At 53.2% G+C, this 18,889-nt stretch overlaps 1 protein-coding gene across 2 annotated transcripts in view; it reads right to left on the reverse strand.

The window, feature by feature from the left end:
• MYO7A (myosin VIIA) overlaps positions 1-422 on the reverse strand; it is an 86,990-nt gene extending 86,568 nt beyond the window's left edge. The window contains exon 1 of one of the 2 annotated variants that reach the window (XM_073808402.1): positions 180-422. In XM_073808402.1, the coding sequence (XP_073664503.1) occupies positions 180-278 (99 nt within the window). In that variant the 5' untranslated portion in view covers positions 279-422. The remainder of the gene's footprint in view (positions 1-179) is intronic. The other variant, XM_033862206.2, reaches the window with a different exon arrangement.
• Between the last annotated feature and the right edge of the window lie 18,467 nt (positions 423-18,889).

Below are 18,889 nucleotides of genomic sequence, written 5' to 3' on the forward strand. Positions count from 1 at the left end.
GCCTGGGGCAGAAGGGGAGGCTCCCTCCCACGGGGGTGACGGGGAAAGCTCCATGGGGGCAGGGGGCTCTGAGAGGCAGAAGCGGGGCACAGGCACTGCCTCCATCCCCCTGAGGCAGGTCACCTGTCAGCCTGGGTCCCCCCCAAGGCCTGGGGACGGGGTGGCCACGGGCTACTCACATTGCCTTCATCGTCCACCACCTGGATCTGCCCAGAGTCACAGAGCTTCACCACTGCCCCGATGGGCACATCAAACTCCTGCCCGGATCTCAGGTCCATCCAGACATAGTCCCCCTGCGGGTGAGAGAGGCCCAGGCCAAGTGAGCAGGGAGGGGGATTGGGTACTCCTTCCAAGCAGTCCTGTGCCCACCCCTCCACCCCCAGAAGCTCTTGTGCCAACCACAGAAGAGGGAAGAGAAGGGAACTGGCACTGTGGAAGCCATGGTGCCAGGGCCGGGGCTGGGCACGATGTAGTGTCATCAATCCCTCCTCTGGGGCAGCTGTTACTGTCCCCAATTTATAATGAGTAAGCAGAGGCTCAGAGAGGGGAAGAGCCAACACCACACAGCTGGGCAGCTTCAAGCCCAGGCCTGTCCAAAGCCCTGACCTCTCCCCAGGACGCTACAGCCCACACATGTACAGCAGACTCATTGAAGTTTAGGCAGAAACACTTCCCCTCTGTCCTAAAGGAGGCGGACCCCCAGGACATTCAAACAGCCTCTGTCACCTCCTTGGTCAACAGTCACAGTTATGACTTCCCTGCAGTGATGCTGCTCTGTGCCAGGCCCCATGATCTATGTGGGCATCGCTCTCAGCCACACTGTCTCCTGGCTTGTGGGGACATCCTGATCTGGGGCCAGGGGACCATTATATTTGTGTCCCCTGCAGCATTCAGCAAAGGGCCTGGCTCCCACTACACGCTCAGTAAGGGTTCGCAGAAGCCAAGTCTACAACCCAGAGTCAGAAAATGGACTTAGAACAACCACTTTCAGCACTGATGCGTTCAACATGCATGTACTGAGCACACACTGGGTACAAGGCCCTGATGCATCTAAATGCTGGGGATCGAGCAGTGAGCATGGAGTCCACATTCTAGTTGGGAGGAGACAGAAAACAAACAACTGAGCAAGTACACGGTCACTTGGGATGGCGGTAGTGCTGTGATGGAAGTGAGCACACCAACACTGGAGAAAGACAGAGCCGGCCAACCGGAGACTCATTCGCCGGAGAAGCCACTCTATGAAGGAAACCTCTGAGCTGAGACCTGAAGGGCGAAAAGCAGTCAGGCTAGGAAAGAGCAAGGGTAGAAATCTGGGCAGTGGAAATGATAAGTGCAAAGGCCCTGAGGCAGGAAGGAACCGCAAAGAGGTGGTTGTTGCAGGACCTGATGAGAGAGAGAGATGGGCAAGATTCAGGACTCATAGACTCTCATTGGCCTGGAGGTAAAAGTTTGAATTTTATTCTAATCTTTTTTTTTTTTTTTTTTTTGCTGTATGCGGGCCTCTCACTGTTGTGGTCTCTCCCGTTGCAGGGCACAGGCTCCGGACGCACAGGCTCAGCGGCCATGGCTCACAGGCCCAGCCGCTCCGCGGCATGTGGGATCCTCCCGGACCGGGGCACGAACCCATGTCCCCTGCATTGGCAGGAGGACTCTCAACCACTGCGCCACCAGGGAAGCCCTTATTCTAATCTTAATAAAAGTATTTTTTTGGGGTGGTTCCCAAGTTCCCCAGAAGGGTAAGAGAACCTAGACATCCTAATAAAAATATAACTTCCTATCAAACGGCAGTTAAAAGCATAACAGTTGCTAAAACTGATTCACAATGAAATAAGCCCATGGGGATGGCCCAGGGGAAACAGCTCTGGGCTATGAGACTGGGATCCAGGACCCACTTGGCCTCCAGTAAATCGCTGACCTCTTTGAGCTTCAGTTTCCACATGCCTCAGTGAGGCGTGGGCTTGGTGAGTCCCAAGGCCAGCTCTTCACTGTTTCAGCCTCCTCCTGTTCCCATCAGAACCAACTACTTTTCAGCCACAGCCGCCATTATGGGCCTTCACTTCATGGGAGGTTAGCACATGTTAGAAACAGACTAGCTTCAAACCCAAGCTGTCTCCCAGAGAAAGTGAGAAAAATTGGAGAGCATCTGGGATGGGTGGAGAACTCATGCGTTTGCTGAGCATCTACTGTGTGCCCAGGCTGCATGACTGCTTCCCATTTAATCCTCACGACTGCTTTAGTCCCAAGTCCAAGCTGTGCTTCCGGCCACACTCCTCGCCCTCTCTAAGCGCCAGCCCAGGACCACCTGACACAGTCCTGCTCAGGCTGTTCTGTTCCAACTGCCCCCAATCTCACCCCACCTTTCCACTGAGTGGACACCCAAAGCAAATAGCAACTCTTCCCTGGCCCCTCCTCACTGCCGCACCTTCCACCTCCTCCCCAATTCCTAAAGAGTTAGTTCATTCATTCAGTACATATCTGTGGAGAGTCCGCTGTGGGCCAGTTTCACTCCAGACCCTGGGGCCAGAGCAGTGAACAGAGGGGAAAGCAGAGGGCCTAGTAAGGGCCGGCCCAGGTTGGAGCTAGATGAGGGGGCGCTTGGAGGATATGGGCAGCACCAGGGCACACAGGGCCCTGGGAGCCATGGACAGACGTTGGACTTTCTTTCAAGTAGGACAAGTAGCCACTGGGAGGTTTTAAAGCAGGAGAGAATGGCATAATGGATTTACATTTTCAAAACCTCCCCCTGGCTGCTGTGTAAAGAACACAGGCTCTCCTCCAGTCTTCGGGGCCCCTGGGCTTGCCCCTTAACAGCCAGCACCACTCTGGGTCATCACCATGGGTGTCCACTCCCCACTAGCCTGCAGCCCCGTGAGGACAGGGCTGGTCTGAGTCTTCCTGGTGACTCCCCAGAACCAAAAATAGAGAAACAGTTCTTCTCTCAGTGAGACAGAGAATCAGAATGTGAAACAGCGTGTATGTGAGCATGTGTGTGAGTAGGTAAGAGGGAGCATGTGACAGAGTTCATGTGTGAGAGAGAGAAAGAGAGAGACTACCTGATTCCCAGAGGCCAGCGGTGGCGGGCAGTGGCACCAGGACGTTGCTCTATGCAAACTCAATACCCCTGCAACAGGAAGCAACTTCCATGCTTCCCTGTAATTAACTGTCTCATTGACCCTTATGACAGTGCTTAGGCAGGGCACTTTGTCTCTACTCCATCTCCTCAAAGAGGTCAAGAAACATGCCCAAGGTCACACGGGTGTTTTGTGGTAGAGCTGGGAATGAAGCCCACGCCTGGCAAACTCCAAATTCAGTGCTCTCTCCCTACATCCCCTGGGCCCCACCCTGAACCCAGCTCTGCAGGCAGAAAGGAAGCACTGATAGGGTCCCTGGCTGAAGATGGTTTGTGGACCCAAAAGGCAAACTGGACGCTCCAGCTAAGGGCAGCAAAGCAAACAGAAATGTCTAGAACCCTCCTAGCCAAGGACTGTCACCAGGAGGGTGGCGACTTAACTTTCTCTTCTCTTGGTCTGAACTCGAGGAAAGAGGCTAAAATGGCAGCTAAGAGGCTTCAGGGAGGAATCTGGGGCCTGAGAACCTCTGAGGGGGACAGTTCCCATGGTCCCATGGAAAGCACTTGGGGCATCAGAATGCAGCTGTGTTGTAAGGGTCCCCATTTTACAGGTGAGGAAACTGAGGCTGAAAGCGAGAAAGGGATTTGGCCATAGTCACTCATCAAATCAGTGACTGATGAGACTGTGAGCATCTGCAGGGCAGAGCCTGAACCCAAAACGGGGTAGGTCAGGAATCGCTGGATGCGTGAAGGAAGGAGCAGAGGAAGGAAGATGTAAAAGAACATGACACTTTTTTGAGGGGCAGGAGAGGGGAGGAGAGGAAAGGGGCACTGGGCTCAGGTCTAACCCCACCAGCCCCTCCCCACAGCCGATTCCAGGCAGCTCATGACTGTATCTGGCCCCATTCTTACCACTCCACTGTGAGGGGTGCCCCACTAGGGACCTCACCCGGAATCAAAAGTTCCATTTGTGTAGACACCTGCCTCTGTGTGGCTGTGTAACCTGGGGCAAGTTCCAGCTTCTCTGCTGTCAGTTGAGTGGTTCCCAGCCCCAGAACGGTGAGTTCCTAGATGGCTTTGCCTAAATGTTCTCAAGGGTACACCACAACCCTCGTGGGGGCTTCCTCCAGGGAAGCTGGCCCACATCCACAATGAACACAAGGTAAAGAGTTCTGGGTTCAGGTCCCAGTTCTGCCACTAACGCTGTGTGACTCTGGGTAAGTCTTTCAGTCTCTCTGAGCCTTAGAGTTCAACAACCTTAACAGGAAAGGAGTCAGTGCTTGTGAAGATGAGAGACCCATGCAAAGGGAAGTTGTCTTTGATGTCCACCCACCTTCCCTCCTAGGCATGAGCCCGGGATCAGATCAATATCAACTCCCCACAGGGCCTTAGCCTTACATGCCTCTTTCCTCCTCTGGGGCAGGGCCTGAGGTTCAGTCCCCGTTTGTGCAATGAAAAGGAGTCTGTCTCAGGACACTCCCCCCACCCTCACTTATCCTCATAGTCACTCCGGGACATTGGTTACATTAGCCCCATTTTCACAGGTGAGAAAGATGGGCCAGCTGACTTGCCAGGGGCGCCAGTGAGCAAGGAAGTGTCTGGTTGCTAATCTTCGGTGGAGGAGGGGACCCGCGGGCCATGCTTTCCTTCTACCAGCCGGTCAGCCAGTCCACAAACGTCTCCCCGAGCCCCCTCCGTGCACCTGGAGTCACCCCCTGCTCTGGACCCGGCCAAATGCAGGGAAGCCCCTTCCCAGCGCTGGCCCATCCACCTCCCGTTTTCCAGCTGCACAAGTTCCCCGCCCAGGCAGGGGCAGCTGGGGGCCAAGTTCCCGCCGGGCGTCTAGGGCCGCGCGGCACCAGAGGGCTCAGGTGTGCGTGCACCCTGGGGCTTTGCGACCCTGCGGCCCGCCTGGCTCCAGACAGGCGGGGAAACCGAGGCCCAGGACCGGGTCCGCGGGGCGCGTCCTCCCCCTCCCGACCCGGGCCTCACCGGCAGGACCGCGTATGTCTTCAACGCCTGGTTCAGGCTACGCAACAGCGCCCACTTGCCCGGCTGCTTGGCGCGCGCCTCGGCAGGGTCGCCGGGGTCAGCGGCGTCCTCGGGGCTGGCGGGGTCCGCGGGATGGGCAGGGGGCTCCATGGCGCGGAGGGCCTAGCGGCGGCTACGGTGGCAACACGTCTCGAGCTCCCTAATTCACCTAATCCCGTGCGCGCCGCCCGCCGGGGAACCCTAAACCCGGCCATCTGCCGCGGGCCCATGGCAACGGCGGCTTAGGTGACGCCCGCTGGCGGGAACGAGGAGGGGGCGCCCGCGCCGCCCCAGCCCCCTCCCATCCTGGCGCGACCCCAACACCCAACATCGTCGGGGATTCCGGGCCCGCCTCACCAGGACCTCTGCGAACGGCACCCAGGAAACGAGATGCGGGGCCTCGGCAAAAACGAGGCACCTGGAACCTCACCTTGACCGCAGTTTTGGAGAAAATCAGTATGTTTTCTGCGGAAAGAAACGTGGGGATGTTATGGAGTGGAACACAATAAACTTCGTAAATTTTTTAAGACTAAAGGGAAGGTGCGTCAAAGATCTTTCTGGCCCACTGGCTGCCTCTGGGGAATGAGGGCAGATAAAAGCCTTGAGGTTGGGAGGGGACTTTATGGGGAAAGCCCTGGAAGAGTCTCTGGTCCTCACCCAGCCTCTGAGGCCAGCCAGCTGGTGATCTCCAGGTCGAAGAGGAGGCACTGAGGCCTAAAGGAGGGGCATCCCCTCGTTCCCCAAGACAGCAAGTCACCCCTAATGACTCAGAGCTCACCCCACAGTGGGCGCCAAGCTGGGCTCCTGTGTCCTGGCAGCCACACAGGACTGGGTGCCAGCCTGGGTCCATGCTGGGCTGCAAGCCACAGTGGCCACTGTCCCATCCAGAAGGCGTGGAATGCCCAGGCCCTATGACTCCTCCTACACCTGCCTCCTCCTCTCTCCCTACTTATCTTTATCCTCTCCCCTCTTTTCTCCTATTCTCTCTTCAAGGTCTCATTTCTGGCCCTCAGCGTTGCCTGAAATCCTGGAAGACCCAACTTTCTGTTCTAGAGGAACAAACCACAGCGGGGAGTAGAGGGAATGACAAGGAAGGAGACAGTGATACCTCACACAGAACTCGGAGCTGCCCCTCTGGACCTGGGCTTCCTTCTACACGCCGCCCCCCCCCTTTTCCAGCCTCGAGGACCCAGCGCTCTGCCACCCAGCACACAGATGACTGTCGGCAATGATTCCCACCCATTTCCTGTGCCCTCTCAGGGGCCCTGCTCTCAGAAGGGGTCCTTTCCAGAGTTAAGCCCAGAACAAGCACACCTACCCCTGCCCACCCTCCTAGGAGAGTCCGTGGGGACAGGAACCAGACCCTCAGACCCAGGGAGGTGCTAGAGTTGGGCTTCGAGGCATCCTTCCATCTGTCTATTTAAAAAACCTTCACAGGGACTCCCCTGGTGGTCCAGTAGTTAAGACTCCGCCTTCCAATGCAGGGGACATGGGTTCGATCCCTGGTCAGATCCCACGAACTAAGATCCCACGTGCTGCAGGGCAACTAAGCCAGCACGCCACAACTACTGAGCCCAAGAGCCACAACTAGAGAGCCCGTATGCCACAACTACAGAGCCCATGTGCTCTGGAGCCTGCACGCCACAACTAGAGAGAAGCCCATGCACCGCAACGAGAGATCCTGCATGTTGCAAATAAGACCCAACACAGCCAAAAATAAATAAATATTTTTAAAATTTAAAAAAAACAAAAACCTTCACAGGCTCAGGCTAAAGCTTAGGGGACACCGTCCTCAGAGCTTCCAGCCTGGGGGTGGACAAACCCAGACACAGAAAAGGATGGTACCACCAGATAAGGGACAGATTAACCCTGGAGAGACAGGATAGAATGGCTCCTATGAGATTGGACTCTGGAGCCAACACCGGTTCAATGATGACAAGGCCATTCACATGCTGTGTGACCTTGGGCAAGTTCCTCAACCCCCATGTGCTTTTGTTTTCTCATTTGTCGGATAACAGGATAACAGTACCTCATTAGGTGCTTGTGAGGGTTAAACAGGTCGTGTGTAACTCACTCAGATCGGTGCCTGTTAGAGCAAATGCTGTGTGAGTGTTAGTTATTATTAACTGAGCAAGTCATGTTGTGGTGTTGTGATTATTTAGGCAGATACGAGGGAGAAGGGTGTTCCAGAAAAGAAAACAGCAAAGCACAGAGAAGCAGAGGTAAGGAGGAAGAGATGGTGAAACAAGTCTGGTGGATGGAGAGAGGCCCCATGAGAGAGACCTAGTAAAGTACTGAGAGACTGGCCCTCCCTGACCCAGACCCACTACTCAACACCCTGCACCCAGGCCACCCCTGAGATGAAGCCTAGGAGTAGGTCCCTTCCCTGCAGGTGGCTGCACGCCAGGTCTGGAAGGCAGGTCTAATGCCCCTGGGACCCACTCTGGCATCACACCAGACTCTCTCCCAGAGCCAGGGCTCACTGCTCCCCCAGCCTTGTCTCCTGCTGCCTGGCCACACAGGACAGGGCCTCCTACCTTGGCTTATGCTGAATCCTCTGCTAGGAATGCTCCACCTCCACCATACTCTTCCCTGCCCCCACTTAGCCACCAAGGCTCCACTTAGCTATGTGCCTCCTGGTCCCCACACCTCACTACCTTCTTTTCTCCTCCCTTCATGCCTCACACCCATAGTGCTGCTGTCACCTCCACCATACCACCATCTGGTCCAATTCTGGCCACCCATATTACATATGGGGAGACTGGGGTTCAGAAGGGGCAAAAGGACCTATCCAAGTATACATAGCAAGCTGGAACAGAAAAGCTTTCAGGAAATAACTGTGCCAGTTGTCATCAGCAAGTGATATCAGCAAAGAGTAGAGAAGTCTGCCAAGAACTCTACAGAAACGCCAAAAAACATAGCAAAAATTGTCAGAGTCAACTTTACTGGAACTCTAGAAAATATGCAAAGGTTTACAGTAACCATTTGAACATTTAAGGAAGAGGAAGATGACTGAAACCCCACAGGAGAGCTTTGTGGTACTTTAACCTACCCATCCTCCCTCACCCCCCACCTTGGGGATGGCAGCCTGTATCCCTGGTGTGGGTTTTTGGGGTCAGAGGGAGCAGAACAGACCTTTTTATCAAAGAATTTTGATGGTTTTAACCTGTCTGGGGGACCCCTGAAGGAATAATGCTAAAGGTTTGTCTTTATTCCCTAACTAGGGACCCCAGGGTAGAGAAGTAGCTATGGAGGGCATTGGTCAAAAACATCCAAAGGCAAATGAACTACCACCTGGGGAAAAAAATAATCAGCTGGAGCAAACAATAGACACTCCAAAAAGCCTGGAAGAAAGGCAGGGGAATGAGATGCACCAGGGAAAAAGGGCTTTGTAAAAGCTTCAGCATATACTGGGGAATCTAGAAGACCACGTACACACCCAGGGTTGGACAAATGTTCAGAAAAAGTATGAGAAACCCTAAGCTCTCACCTCTGACTGACTTCAAGCTCCATGCAGACAGGGAGTGAAGGCTAAGTCAGAGTTGTAAATGTCCTGACTGAGCATTGAAGTCATGCGCCAACGTACACACAGCCCAACTGCAAAGTCTGAGATTGTTTTTATTTGTTTTGTTGTTTTTTCCAGGGGTTTTAGAGACCTCAGTGACCACACACAACAAAGAATCTAGTCTTCACACACACACACACACACACACACAAAAAATAGTTTAGAAAAGTCACTCAACAAAATTACAATTCACAATAAGCAGTAACAACAAACCCTGGGGAGGGGGAGAATCTGACTTCTGGAGTTACCACATTATAGTAATCAAAATGTCCAGTTTTCAAAAACAATAACAAAAAAAAAACCTATGAGACCTACAAAGAAACAAGAAAACATGGCCCATTCACAGGAAAAAAAGAAATTAATAGAATCTTTCCCTGAGGAAGCCGAGACACTGGACTTAATAGACAAAAACTTTAATCAACTGTTTTAAATATGCTCAGAGAACTGGAGAAAACCAGAACAACATCTCACCAAGTACAGGCTATCAATAAGGAGACAGGAATTATAAAAAGGGACCAAATAGAAATTCTGGAGTTGAAAAGTACAATAACTGATATGAAAAATTCACTAGAGGGGTCATCAGCAGATTTGAAAGGGCAGAAAGAAGAATCAGCAAACCAAAGATAGCTTAACTGAGATATCCAGGCTAGGGAGCAGAAAGAAAAAAGGATTAAGAAAAATGAGCTGAGACTAAGAAACCTACAGGACACCATCCAATGGACCAATATATGCACAATGGGAATCCCAGAGGGAGAGGAGAGAGAGAGGCAGAAAGAATATTCGAAGAAATAATGACCCCAAATTCCCCAAACTTGATGAAAGATATGAATCTACACATCTAAAATGCTCAATAAATTCCAGGTAGGATAAACTCAAAAAGATCCTCACTGAGACACATTATAATCAAACTATCAAAAGACAGACAAAAAGAGAATCTTAAAAACAGTGAGAGAGAAGTGACTCATCATATATGAAGGATCTTCAATATGATTAATTGCTGATTTCTCATCAGAAACCATGGAGACCAGAAGGCAGTAGGATAATATATTTAAAATGCAGAAAGGAAAAAAACACATTTCCAACAAGAATTCTGTATGTGGCAAGAATATTCTTCAACAGTGAAAGAGAAACTAAGACATTCCCAGATAAACAAAAACTGAGGGAGTTGGTAGCTAATAGACCTGCTCTACAAGAAATGCCAAAAATATTCCTTCAGGCTAAAATTAAATGGCACCAGACAGTAACTCAATGCCATACAAAGAAATAAAGAACCCAGTAAGGTAACTACAAAGGTAAATATAAGAGCCAGCCTTATTGTTATTTTTGGTTTGTCACTTCTTTTTTTTCCTATGTGATTTAAAAGACAAATGCATAAAATAACAATTATAAATCTATGTTAATGGGCACACAGTGTATAAAGATGTAATTTCTGACAATAATACTGTAAAGAGAGAGTGATGGAACTGTATAGGAGCAGCGTTTTCATGTACTATTGAAGCTAAGTTGGTGTTAACCCTCACTAGATTGTTGCAAATGTAAGGTGTTAATTGTAAACCCCAGAGTAACTATTAGGGGGGAAAAAAAAATATATATATATATATAGAGAGAGAGAGAGAGAGAGAGAGAAATGAATGAGAAGGGAACCAAAACAGTAGAGTGGGGGAAAAAAATCAAACACAAAAGAAGGCATCATAAAAAAAGATACAAATGCACTTAAATATAAAACAGAAATAGACCCAAAGAGATAGAAAACAAACTAACTACGGTAACCAAAGGGGAAAGTGGGGGAGGGATAAGTTAGGAGTTTGGGATTAACAGATACCCACTACTATTTATAAAATAGATAACCAACAAGTACCTACTGTATAACCCAGGGAACTATACTCAATATTTTGTAGTAACCTATAAGGGAAAAGAATCTGAAATATATATATATATATATATATATATATATATATATATATATATATATATATGTATATAACTGAATCACTTTGCTGTACACCTGAAACTAACACAACATTGTAAATCAACTATACTTCAATTAAAAAAAGACGTCATTATAGAGGAATTGACAGGGGAAAGATATGACATATTAAAAAAAACAGCAAAATGGAAGAAGTAAGTCTTTAAATGGAAATGAATTTAACTCTCCAATTAAAAGGTAGAGGTCGGCAGAAAAGGTTTAAAAAAAATAACACATGATCCAACTATATGCTATCTACAAGAGACTCACTTTAGATCCAAAGACACAAATAGGTTGAAAGTGAAAGGATAGAAAAATATACTCCTTGAAAACAGTAACCAAAAAAGAGCTGAGGTGGCTGTACTAATATCAAACAAAATGGACCTTAAATCAGGAATTGTCACAACAGACAAAGAAGAACATTATATTTTAATAAAAGACTTAACCCAACTGTTATCAACAGTCCACAGATTTATCTTCAAACTTCACTCTGATCCAGGAATCTGGGCAAAGTACATCTAGTCCCTACACTGGCCTCACCACAGAGCCAGAAATCACATCTTACCGAAGCACAGCAGACTTCCCTGAGGTCCTAAAGAAGCGGGTCACGTGTACCACAGATCTCTGGGTTCTCACAAGCACCAGCTGGCCTTGCAACGTGGGGCAAGTCCCTCCTCCTGAGACCACAGCCCCCCATCTGTATGTGAGGGGCTACCACGACAGCCTCAGAGCCTTCCCTGACATCACCACCCCACCCTGCCGTACCGCAGGCGGGGCAGAAGCCTCCCCCATCCCCAGGCTCCCTCCCACCCTACTCCACCCCCAGGACTCCTGCTATCACAGTTCTGCTCATGGGCACCCTTGCTGTGTTTCGGAGCTGCCTCCCCCTCTGGTCTGGAAACTCCTCCAGGACAGGGAGCAGTCAATTTATCTCCGTACCCTTTGTGCCCTGCCCGGTACAGAGAAGGGGCTGAGTGCCACTTTGCTGGGTGGGTGAGTGAGTACTTGGCTGAAGGAGGTGGCTTCCGGCACACTAGGAACCTCCAGACACTCCCACCTACTCCCAAAGCCATCAACATGATGGGTCTGCCCAGCCTACCACAGGGTGCCTGGGAAAGAGCTCACGCTCTGCGAATGCCACCCAGCAGGGGAAGTCTGACCTCCTCCCCTGAGCCCTGTGCCTGCTCCTTGTGCCACAGCCCTGTGCCCTACACAGCAGCCTCTTCCCAAGGTCTCTTCTCCCTGCATGCTGCCCCCCTCACCAGCATGGCTCCCTATCCTGTCTGGACCTGCCCCAGCTCATGTCTAAATTACCCTACCTGGGACATATATACGTTGCCAAATGTAAAATAGATAGCTAGTGGGAAGCAGCCGCATAGCACAGGGAGATCAGCTCGGTGCTTTGCGACCCCCTAGAGGGGTGGGACAGGGAGGGTGGGAGGGAGATGCAAGAGGGAGGAGATATGGGGATATATGTATAGCTGATTCACTTTGTTACACAGCAGAAGCTAACACACCATCGTAAAGCGATTATACTCTGATAAAGAAGTTAAAAAAATAAATAAATAAAAGCATAGCTGAAATTAAAAAAAATTAAAAATGAAAATAAATTACCCTATCTGGGCTTCAGTTTCTTCACCAGCAATATCGGCACAAAGATCCCTACCCGACAGCCTTACGGCGATAAAATGAGATCATGTATAGAGAGTACCCGGCACACAGTAGGACCAATGTGGATGCTACTTTTGAAGAATTAGAACCCTCAACAAATGAATAACATTTTTTCATAATGAAGAGATTTGGATTCTGAGCACAACTTATGAAAGTGTTCTCTGTGCCTGGTACTCTGTGGGGCTCAGATAGGCTGGCATGATGGATGAATGGAGGGAATGAGGGAGGGATGGGTGAGTATCTGTCACTGATATGTCCCACACTGGGCCACTCTACACACGGGGCAAGAAACATCATATTCTCTGAGGTCTCCTCAAATAATTTATCCCAAATAAATATTTATGCCCAGTAAAGTAAAAGAGAGAAAAGAATGGGAAATTCTCATACACAGGAACACTACTGATATGATTTTAGTAGTGGTCGCCGCGGCCGTTAAACTCTTTTGAGCTGTGTCCAGCATTGGGTTGAGCGTTGTACATGTGTTACGATATTTTGTTCTCCAACATCCCTTTGAGGTAGGTATCATGCTCGCCCCAGCCCCTCGGACAAAATGAGGGTGAAATCACAATCGTTCATTCGTTCGGCACAGAGCTCCATCTCCGCGGGTGCTGGCGCTGGAGCTGAGGAGGCCGTGGGGAGCAGGATGAAGGCTGTCCCCCATTTCTGGGCTCACCAGGACGCCCCAGGAAGGCAGGGGAAGAAGGTGGCGTGCGGTCAGACTCTAGTGCGCGCAGAGGAGGGAAGGGTCCCAAAGGGAGTCGTGGCCACAGCGAGGACTTAGAAGTCAGTCAGAAGAGGGACCAAGTGCTCGGGCAGACCGACCGTCTTTCAGGACAGGGAAGGCGTGGCGGGAGGAGGCGGACCTGGTAGGCAGGTGAAAGGCAAGCGCTCTGACTGAACCCCTCATGGCATTTCATCTTCACAGCAACCATCCTGGGAAAGGAGGGTTTTTATCCTCGTTTTACAGATGAGGAAACTGAGGCTCAGGAAGGCTGAAGGAAGTGTGTGCCCCAGGTCCGCACACTTATCAACAGCAAAGCCCAAGATGAGCCCAGGGCTGCGGGCTCTGCCTGTGGAGCGGCGTGGCTGGCTGGCTCCCCAGAGCTGGGACTTCATTCAGGACCAAAGAAGTAACAGAAATGTGCTTTCTGTGTGAGGGGTGGGCAGAGCCAGGTCCACCTGCAGATACCTGCTCCCAGCAGAGGCTGCCAGACGAGATGGGCCAGCGTTCAGGGGGGCTGGTTGGAGGAGGGTGGACAGCAAGTCAGAGGCCTCCCGAGGGAAAGCGGCTGTGGGAGCTATGAGTGGCCCAGGCCCTCCCTCTGGGGTCTGCAATTGTCCCCATCCACCCAGCCCCGCCTGCAGCCCAGGCCCTGGCACCCAGCAAACACTCAGTGACAGTGACTTTTCCTTCTGTTTTTGGTCTTGGCCATCTCTGATGGGCCTTTGAAGAGACTCTCAGGCCGAGGGGCTCTAGGGGGTGGTTCCTCCAGCCCCAGGACAGAAGACTGTCTATCCTGATCCTGCCCTGACGCCTGCCTTCTCACATACACACATATACATAACTCACACTCAAACACGCAGCTGCAGGGCACGGCTGCCCATTGGTCCCACATGGTCCTGGAGGACATGAAGCCACTGGCCAAGCCTCCACAGCACACAGCCCTACCAGCCCAAGGGCCTGGTGCCAGGCCGACCTGGCTCAGGGCCCACATTCCTGAATCTGGAGACCAGGAGCTCATTAGAGTTTCAGGCTGATCACGGGGAAGGGCTGAGGGTCAGGGGCCACTGTGGCCCTGGGAAGGAAGGGGGGCTGGAGGACTCAGCCGGGGGCAGCACCTCTGCTTCTTCCCCATATTACCCTCGGAACCTGTAGCTCTGGCTACGTCATCCCCCCTTCACTTCTCCCCAGTCAGGCTCAAGGCCCTTCCTGGTCTGGCTTCAATAGACTTGCCAACTTCGTCTTCCCTTTCTCCAAGGGCTTCTCTACATCTGGGCCTTTGCACATGCTGTTCCACTGCCTGGACTACCTGGGGATTCAGAGATGTGTATAAATAAGTAATTTCTGACCAGTGGGGTGAGTGCAATGAGAAAGGGAGGCCCCAACAGACACATCACAGGGAGAATGGGCCCTGAGAGAGTCAGGGAAAGTTTCATACCTGGGTTTTGAAGCATAGATAGGAGTTTTCTAGAAGAAAGGATTAGGGAGGGGATTCTACAGCTAAGAACATGGATAAGAGAATATGGGATAGGGAAGGATGAGCCACCCAACGGGGTTATTCCTGATAGAAAGATGAAGGAGTCCTCACCTGCTGAAGAATCACCATTGTCCTTGGTCAAATGCTCCTACTGCCCGCCTGGCCAGACACAGTTCTGCAGGGAGAGAGACCATGTCTAACCTCTGAGCCAGCCAGCCCTGGAAGCACTGAGCCTGGCTGGGTCACCTGGGCTCTTCCCAAAGCCCCAGCCCCTCCTCCCTGAGGAACCCTCCCTGGCTTCTCTCCCTCTGGCCACAGCCCAGCCTGCGTGACCTGAGCCTCTGCCACCATCACCAGTTCCACTGCCCAGAGCAGCTGAGCTCCCTTTTTACTACTGTTATTCAGAGATTCCCAAAGGGCTCCTAAGAAGTAGAAAGTCCAGCCCCCTCCCCTGGACATATGGGCAAAGGGGCCAGAGAGGGACCAAGGCTTGCCAAAGGTCACACAGCAGGACAGGACAAATTCAGGATTAGGACTTGGTCTCTGGCCACCCAGCTCAGAGCTGCCCCAGGAGTACAGGTGACAGGGACAGCCTGGCCCAAGAGGAGGGTCAGGCTGTACATGACCTGCTCATGACACGACGTGCCTAAAACCCTTCCAGAGCACCCCCGGCCTTCAGGATGGGGGCTCTAATCCCTCCCCCATCTTGCGCTTAAGGCCCAGCACTATGCGTCTCAGTCTTGCCTCTCTCTGCTTTCTTCCTTCCCCACCCCTGCCCTTGGGCCGTTCTCAGCACTCACTCTTCCTGAAATATGCTGGCCCTTTTTATACCTCTTAGACTTTGTATACACTGGACCCTCTGCCTGGAATTCTGACTAATAAATTCCCACCTATGCTTCACGGCTCAGTTTAGATGGTACCTCCTCCAGGAAGCCTTCCCTGACTGTCCCCAGGCTGCCAAGAGCCCCAATATTTCCCTCTATCCGGCCCTGACTATATGCGTTTGTTGTCTGGTCAGGGTCTGTCCCCACCTCTGCTCCCAAAGTGAGGGAGTTGATACAGGGTAGGGTGTGGGGCTCAGCCATCACCTCACACAGCACAGGGACAGCTCAGGAAGGACTCGTGGGACTGAGTGGGGTGATCAAAAGCAGCCCCAGCCCATTGGCCCCGGCATGAGGCCCCTCTGGCCCCCTACCTGCCTCCCAAGATGAGCATCAATTTTTCACAAGGTGCATTCAGAGGCGCTGGGGCATTTGATCCTCTGCCCATGACACTACCTGACACCCGAGCCCTGACCCCTGCCCTGGGGCTCCGGGATACAGCAGGCACACCGTCCTTCTGGAGACCTGCACCTGGCCTGGGTGTCTGGCTGAGAAGGGAATTCAACAAAGGCCAGCAGGCAGCTGCCGTGGGGAGCTACGTCTGTGAAGAGGATGCCCAGCTGTGGTGCTGGCATCCTGCACCAGTGTGAGCCCCGAGAGCCAGGGGCAGAACCGGGGCCTTCAGGACCTTGGCAGGTGGAAAGGGGTTGAAAGGGCATAGAATTTAAGGGTCACGTGTAAGGAAAAAGCTACAAAATAGACATTTTTTTTCTTCAAAATAATAACTAATCCCTGTTCAAGTTAATTGCTTTTTAAATTGACAACAGAGAACACAGAACTGTATTTCCATTTCTGTACCCATGCTCAGTTTACCTTGTCCTCCCAACAACCATGGCTGATGGGGCTTCATCTCCCATGTCACAGATGGGAAATTTGAGGCACAGAGGAAGGAAGCGACTTATCCAAGGAGAGAGATAAAGAAAGAGATAGTGGCTGAGAGAGGCCTAAGGAGACAAAGAGTCAGGGGCAGAGGACTCTGTCTGCCACCCCCAGCATGTCTGCCCCCCGTCCCAGCTCTGGTCAGAGATGGCAGGGAGCCCAGACCAGGAGCAATTGGCTGTGGGGACAGTGGCTCCAGGGTGGCCTGAGCCCATGACTCCCCCGAAGTCCAGCAAACCCTTCTCCCAGGGCTCAGGACAGCGGGCAGCCCATCCTTACCTGGGTCCCTGCTGCCCACCGGCCTGGCTGGAGCTGCCACCAGCACAGAGGGCTCGGGAAGCTGGGGTGGCAGGTGTGGGAAAATCTGCAGACACAAGCCCCCTCTTCCTCTGTCTTGCTCCGTGACTTGCTCTGGGGGTCTCTCTGGGTCTTGCGGTCTTTCGCTGTGTGACTCTCTCTCTCAGTCTCTCCCTTTCCTTCCTGCCCAGGGCAGCTCTCCGGCCGGCACTGCTGCCCTCTCCTCCCTACTCCAGAGCCTTCCCCTGGGAGGCGGAGTTGGAGGGCCCTCCGAGGTCTGGGTGTCGTGACATCAGCGTGGGAGGCGGGCTGTGCTGCCCAGGGCCCTGGCGGAGCCCTGGCCGCCCAGCGGGGAGGCCGGGGCACTGGGGTCTTTCTCGGCTGTGCTGCCGACCGGCGTGGGAGCAGGCCCGGAGCCACTCATCCCAGCCTCAGCTGCCTCCTGTCATTTGCAGTAATGCCCACCACCTGCTCTCAGCACCTGGGCAGGAAACCTTGTTCTGATCCCGACTTGGTCACTGATTTGCTGAGTCTTGGCCCCTGCCTGCTGTCTGCCAAGACTGTTTCCTTCTCCGCAAAATGGCTGTTTGAGACTCAGAGCAAAGGACCAGGCGAGGCAGGGCAGGAGGAAGCAAGCCCTGCCTCCTGGCCCTTTCTGCTGCCCTGCCCGCACCCCCCACACACACAGCCACTGCCCTTGCCCCAGGCCACTTCCCGAGGGCTCACCTCAGATGCGTCCCCCTGAAGTTCATCACTTCGCCACTGCCCCACAGCTTGTTCTGGGGGCTGGGGCGCGAGATGCCTGCTGTCTCTAATCATGCAGGGAACCTTCTCAAAGCAGCTGACTGGGAGCAACGCTGCATGTACCAGGGGCTCGTGCAAACTGAGGTGGAAAATGCGATTTTACAGTAGGGGAGGAGGGTAGAGAGTGAACAACATGTTCGTTATTAGCATCAGCGAAGACGGTGACACGGAGGACTCCCTGTTGAGACCTGGCCCTTGCACGCCGTGGCCCTTCGCCTGCAGCGACCCTGGCAGCAGCTCCAGCCACGCAGGCCTCTCTGGGACAGGTTTGGCCAGGGCGGAGGGAGGTACTCTTTTGGAGTCTCTGTAACTGGGCTGTGCCTGCAGGGAAGGGGCCACCTGGCTGCCACCCAAAGGATGGGGTGGGGGACCCAGGGAGGGACCAATGGCCCAACTGCGCCACCTCCCGGGCACAGCTGCCCGACGGCGCCCCCTGGAGGGCAAGGCTGAGCATCCGGCCTCCGCCTGGAGCAGCGGGTGGGAAGCGACGGCGCTGGGACCCCGGCTGTGCCGAGGCTGGGGCTCCCTCTGACCCGACGATCCTGACCCCCGAAGACCCCTGGGTGCTGGCGTGTGCTTGGCTGGGTGCCCATGACCGGAGCTGCTCCTGAACAGTCCCCACTGCTGTACTCCCATCTGCCGTCCGCACTCGATACCTACCACCCCTCTCATCATCTCTTGCTGAGCCGGCCAGACTCGGGGGGCGAGTGGTGTCAGCCTCACACAGATGGGAGAGCTGAGGCCCGAAGAGGAAATGGTGCCCCCGGCAGAGCGCAGGTCTGAGCTGCGAAGGATGGGTGCGGAGTGGCGCGGGGGTGTGTGGTCCCCTCCAGGTGCTGCACAGCTACAGCTGCTCAGCACCCAACAGTGGCCAGGCACTACGCTAGGGCGGGCACGTCGCTCAGCACATCCTTCCCTCAGTCTGATGAGGAAATCTTGGTCTTAGTGCATTTACTCTTCCCTTACTCCCCACTCCCAACCCAGCCACCAAGTTCTGTCCACTCTACCTCTGAAATCCCTCTGGTTTCTCCTCCCCGCCACCCCCGCCTTTCTGGCTCGAGCTGCCATCATCTCCCCCTCAACAGCCTCCACTCTGATCCCCTACATCCACCTGTACCCCCACAAGCCCATCTCCTTTTCGGCTGCCCTTCATGCGGCTGCCCCCCTCTATTCCACAACTGGCTCAGGGCGAGGACTTCCTGCCCCCAGCAGGCTCAGGGAACACCCAGTAGTCCCACATTGCCTCGCCACTGGTTCTCTGCATGTCTTCCCCACCAGTCTGTACACTGCCCCGGAGCAGGCACTGTGGCTGCTTCCCCCACCCCCGTGCCTGGGACGGGACTTGGGAAAAGGCCAGGTGAAGGGACAGCCGAATGATGCCAGCACGGTCCCACCAGGCAGGCATCGGGGTCCAGCTTCAGCTGTAACTCCTTCACGTGGCTCTCTAAACAGACAGTCACCCAGGCCTGGGAAACATTCCCTTCATTGTCCCATATCCCCAGAGGGACAGACAGACACAGGAAGGCC

Source organism: Tursiops truncatus, chromosome 8 (genome assembly GCF_011762595.2).
Source record: "Tursiops truncatus isolate mTurTru1 chromosome 8, mTurTru1.mat.Y, whole genome shotgun sequence".
Lineage (NCBI taxonomy): Eukaryota > Metazoa > Chordata > Mammalia > Artiodactyla > Delphinidae > Tursiops > Tursiops truncatus.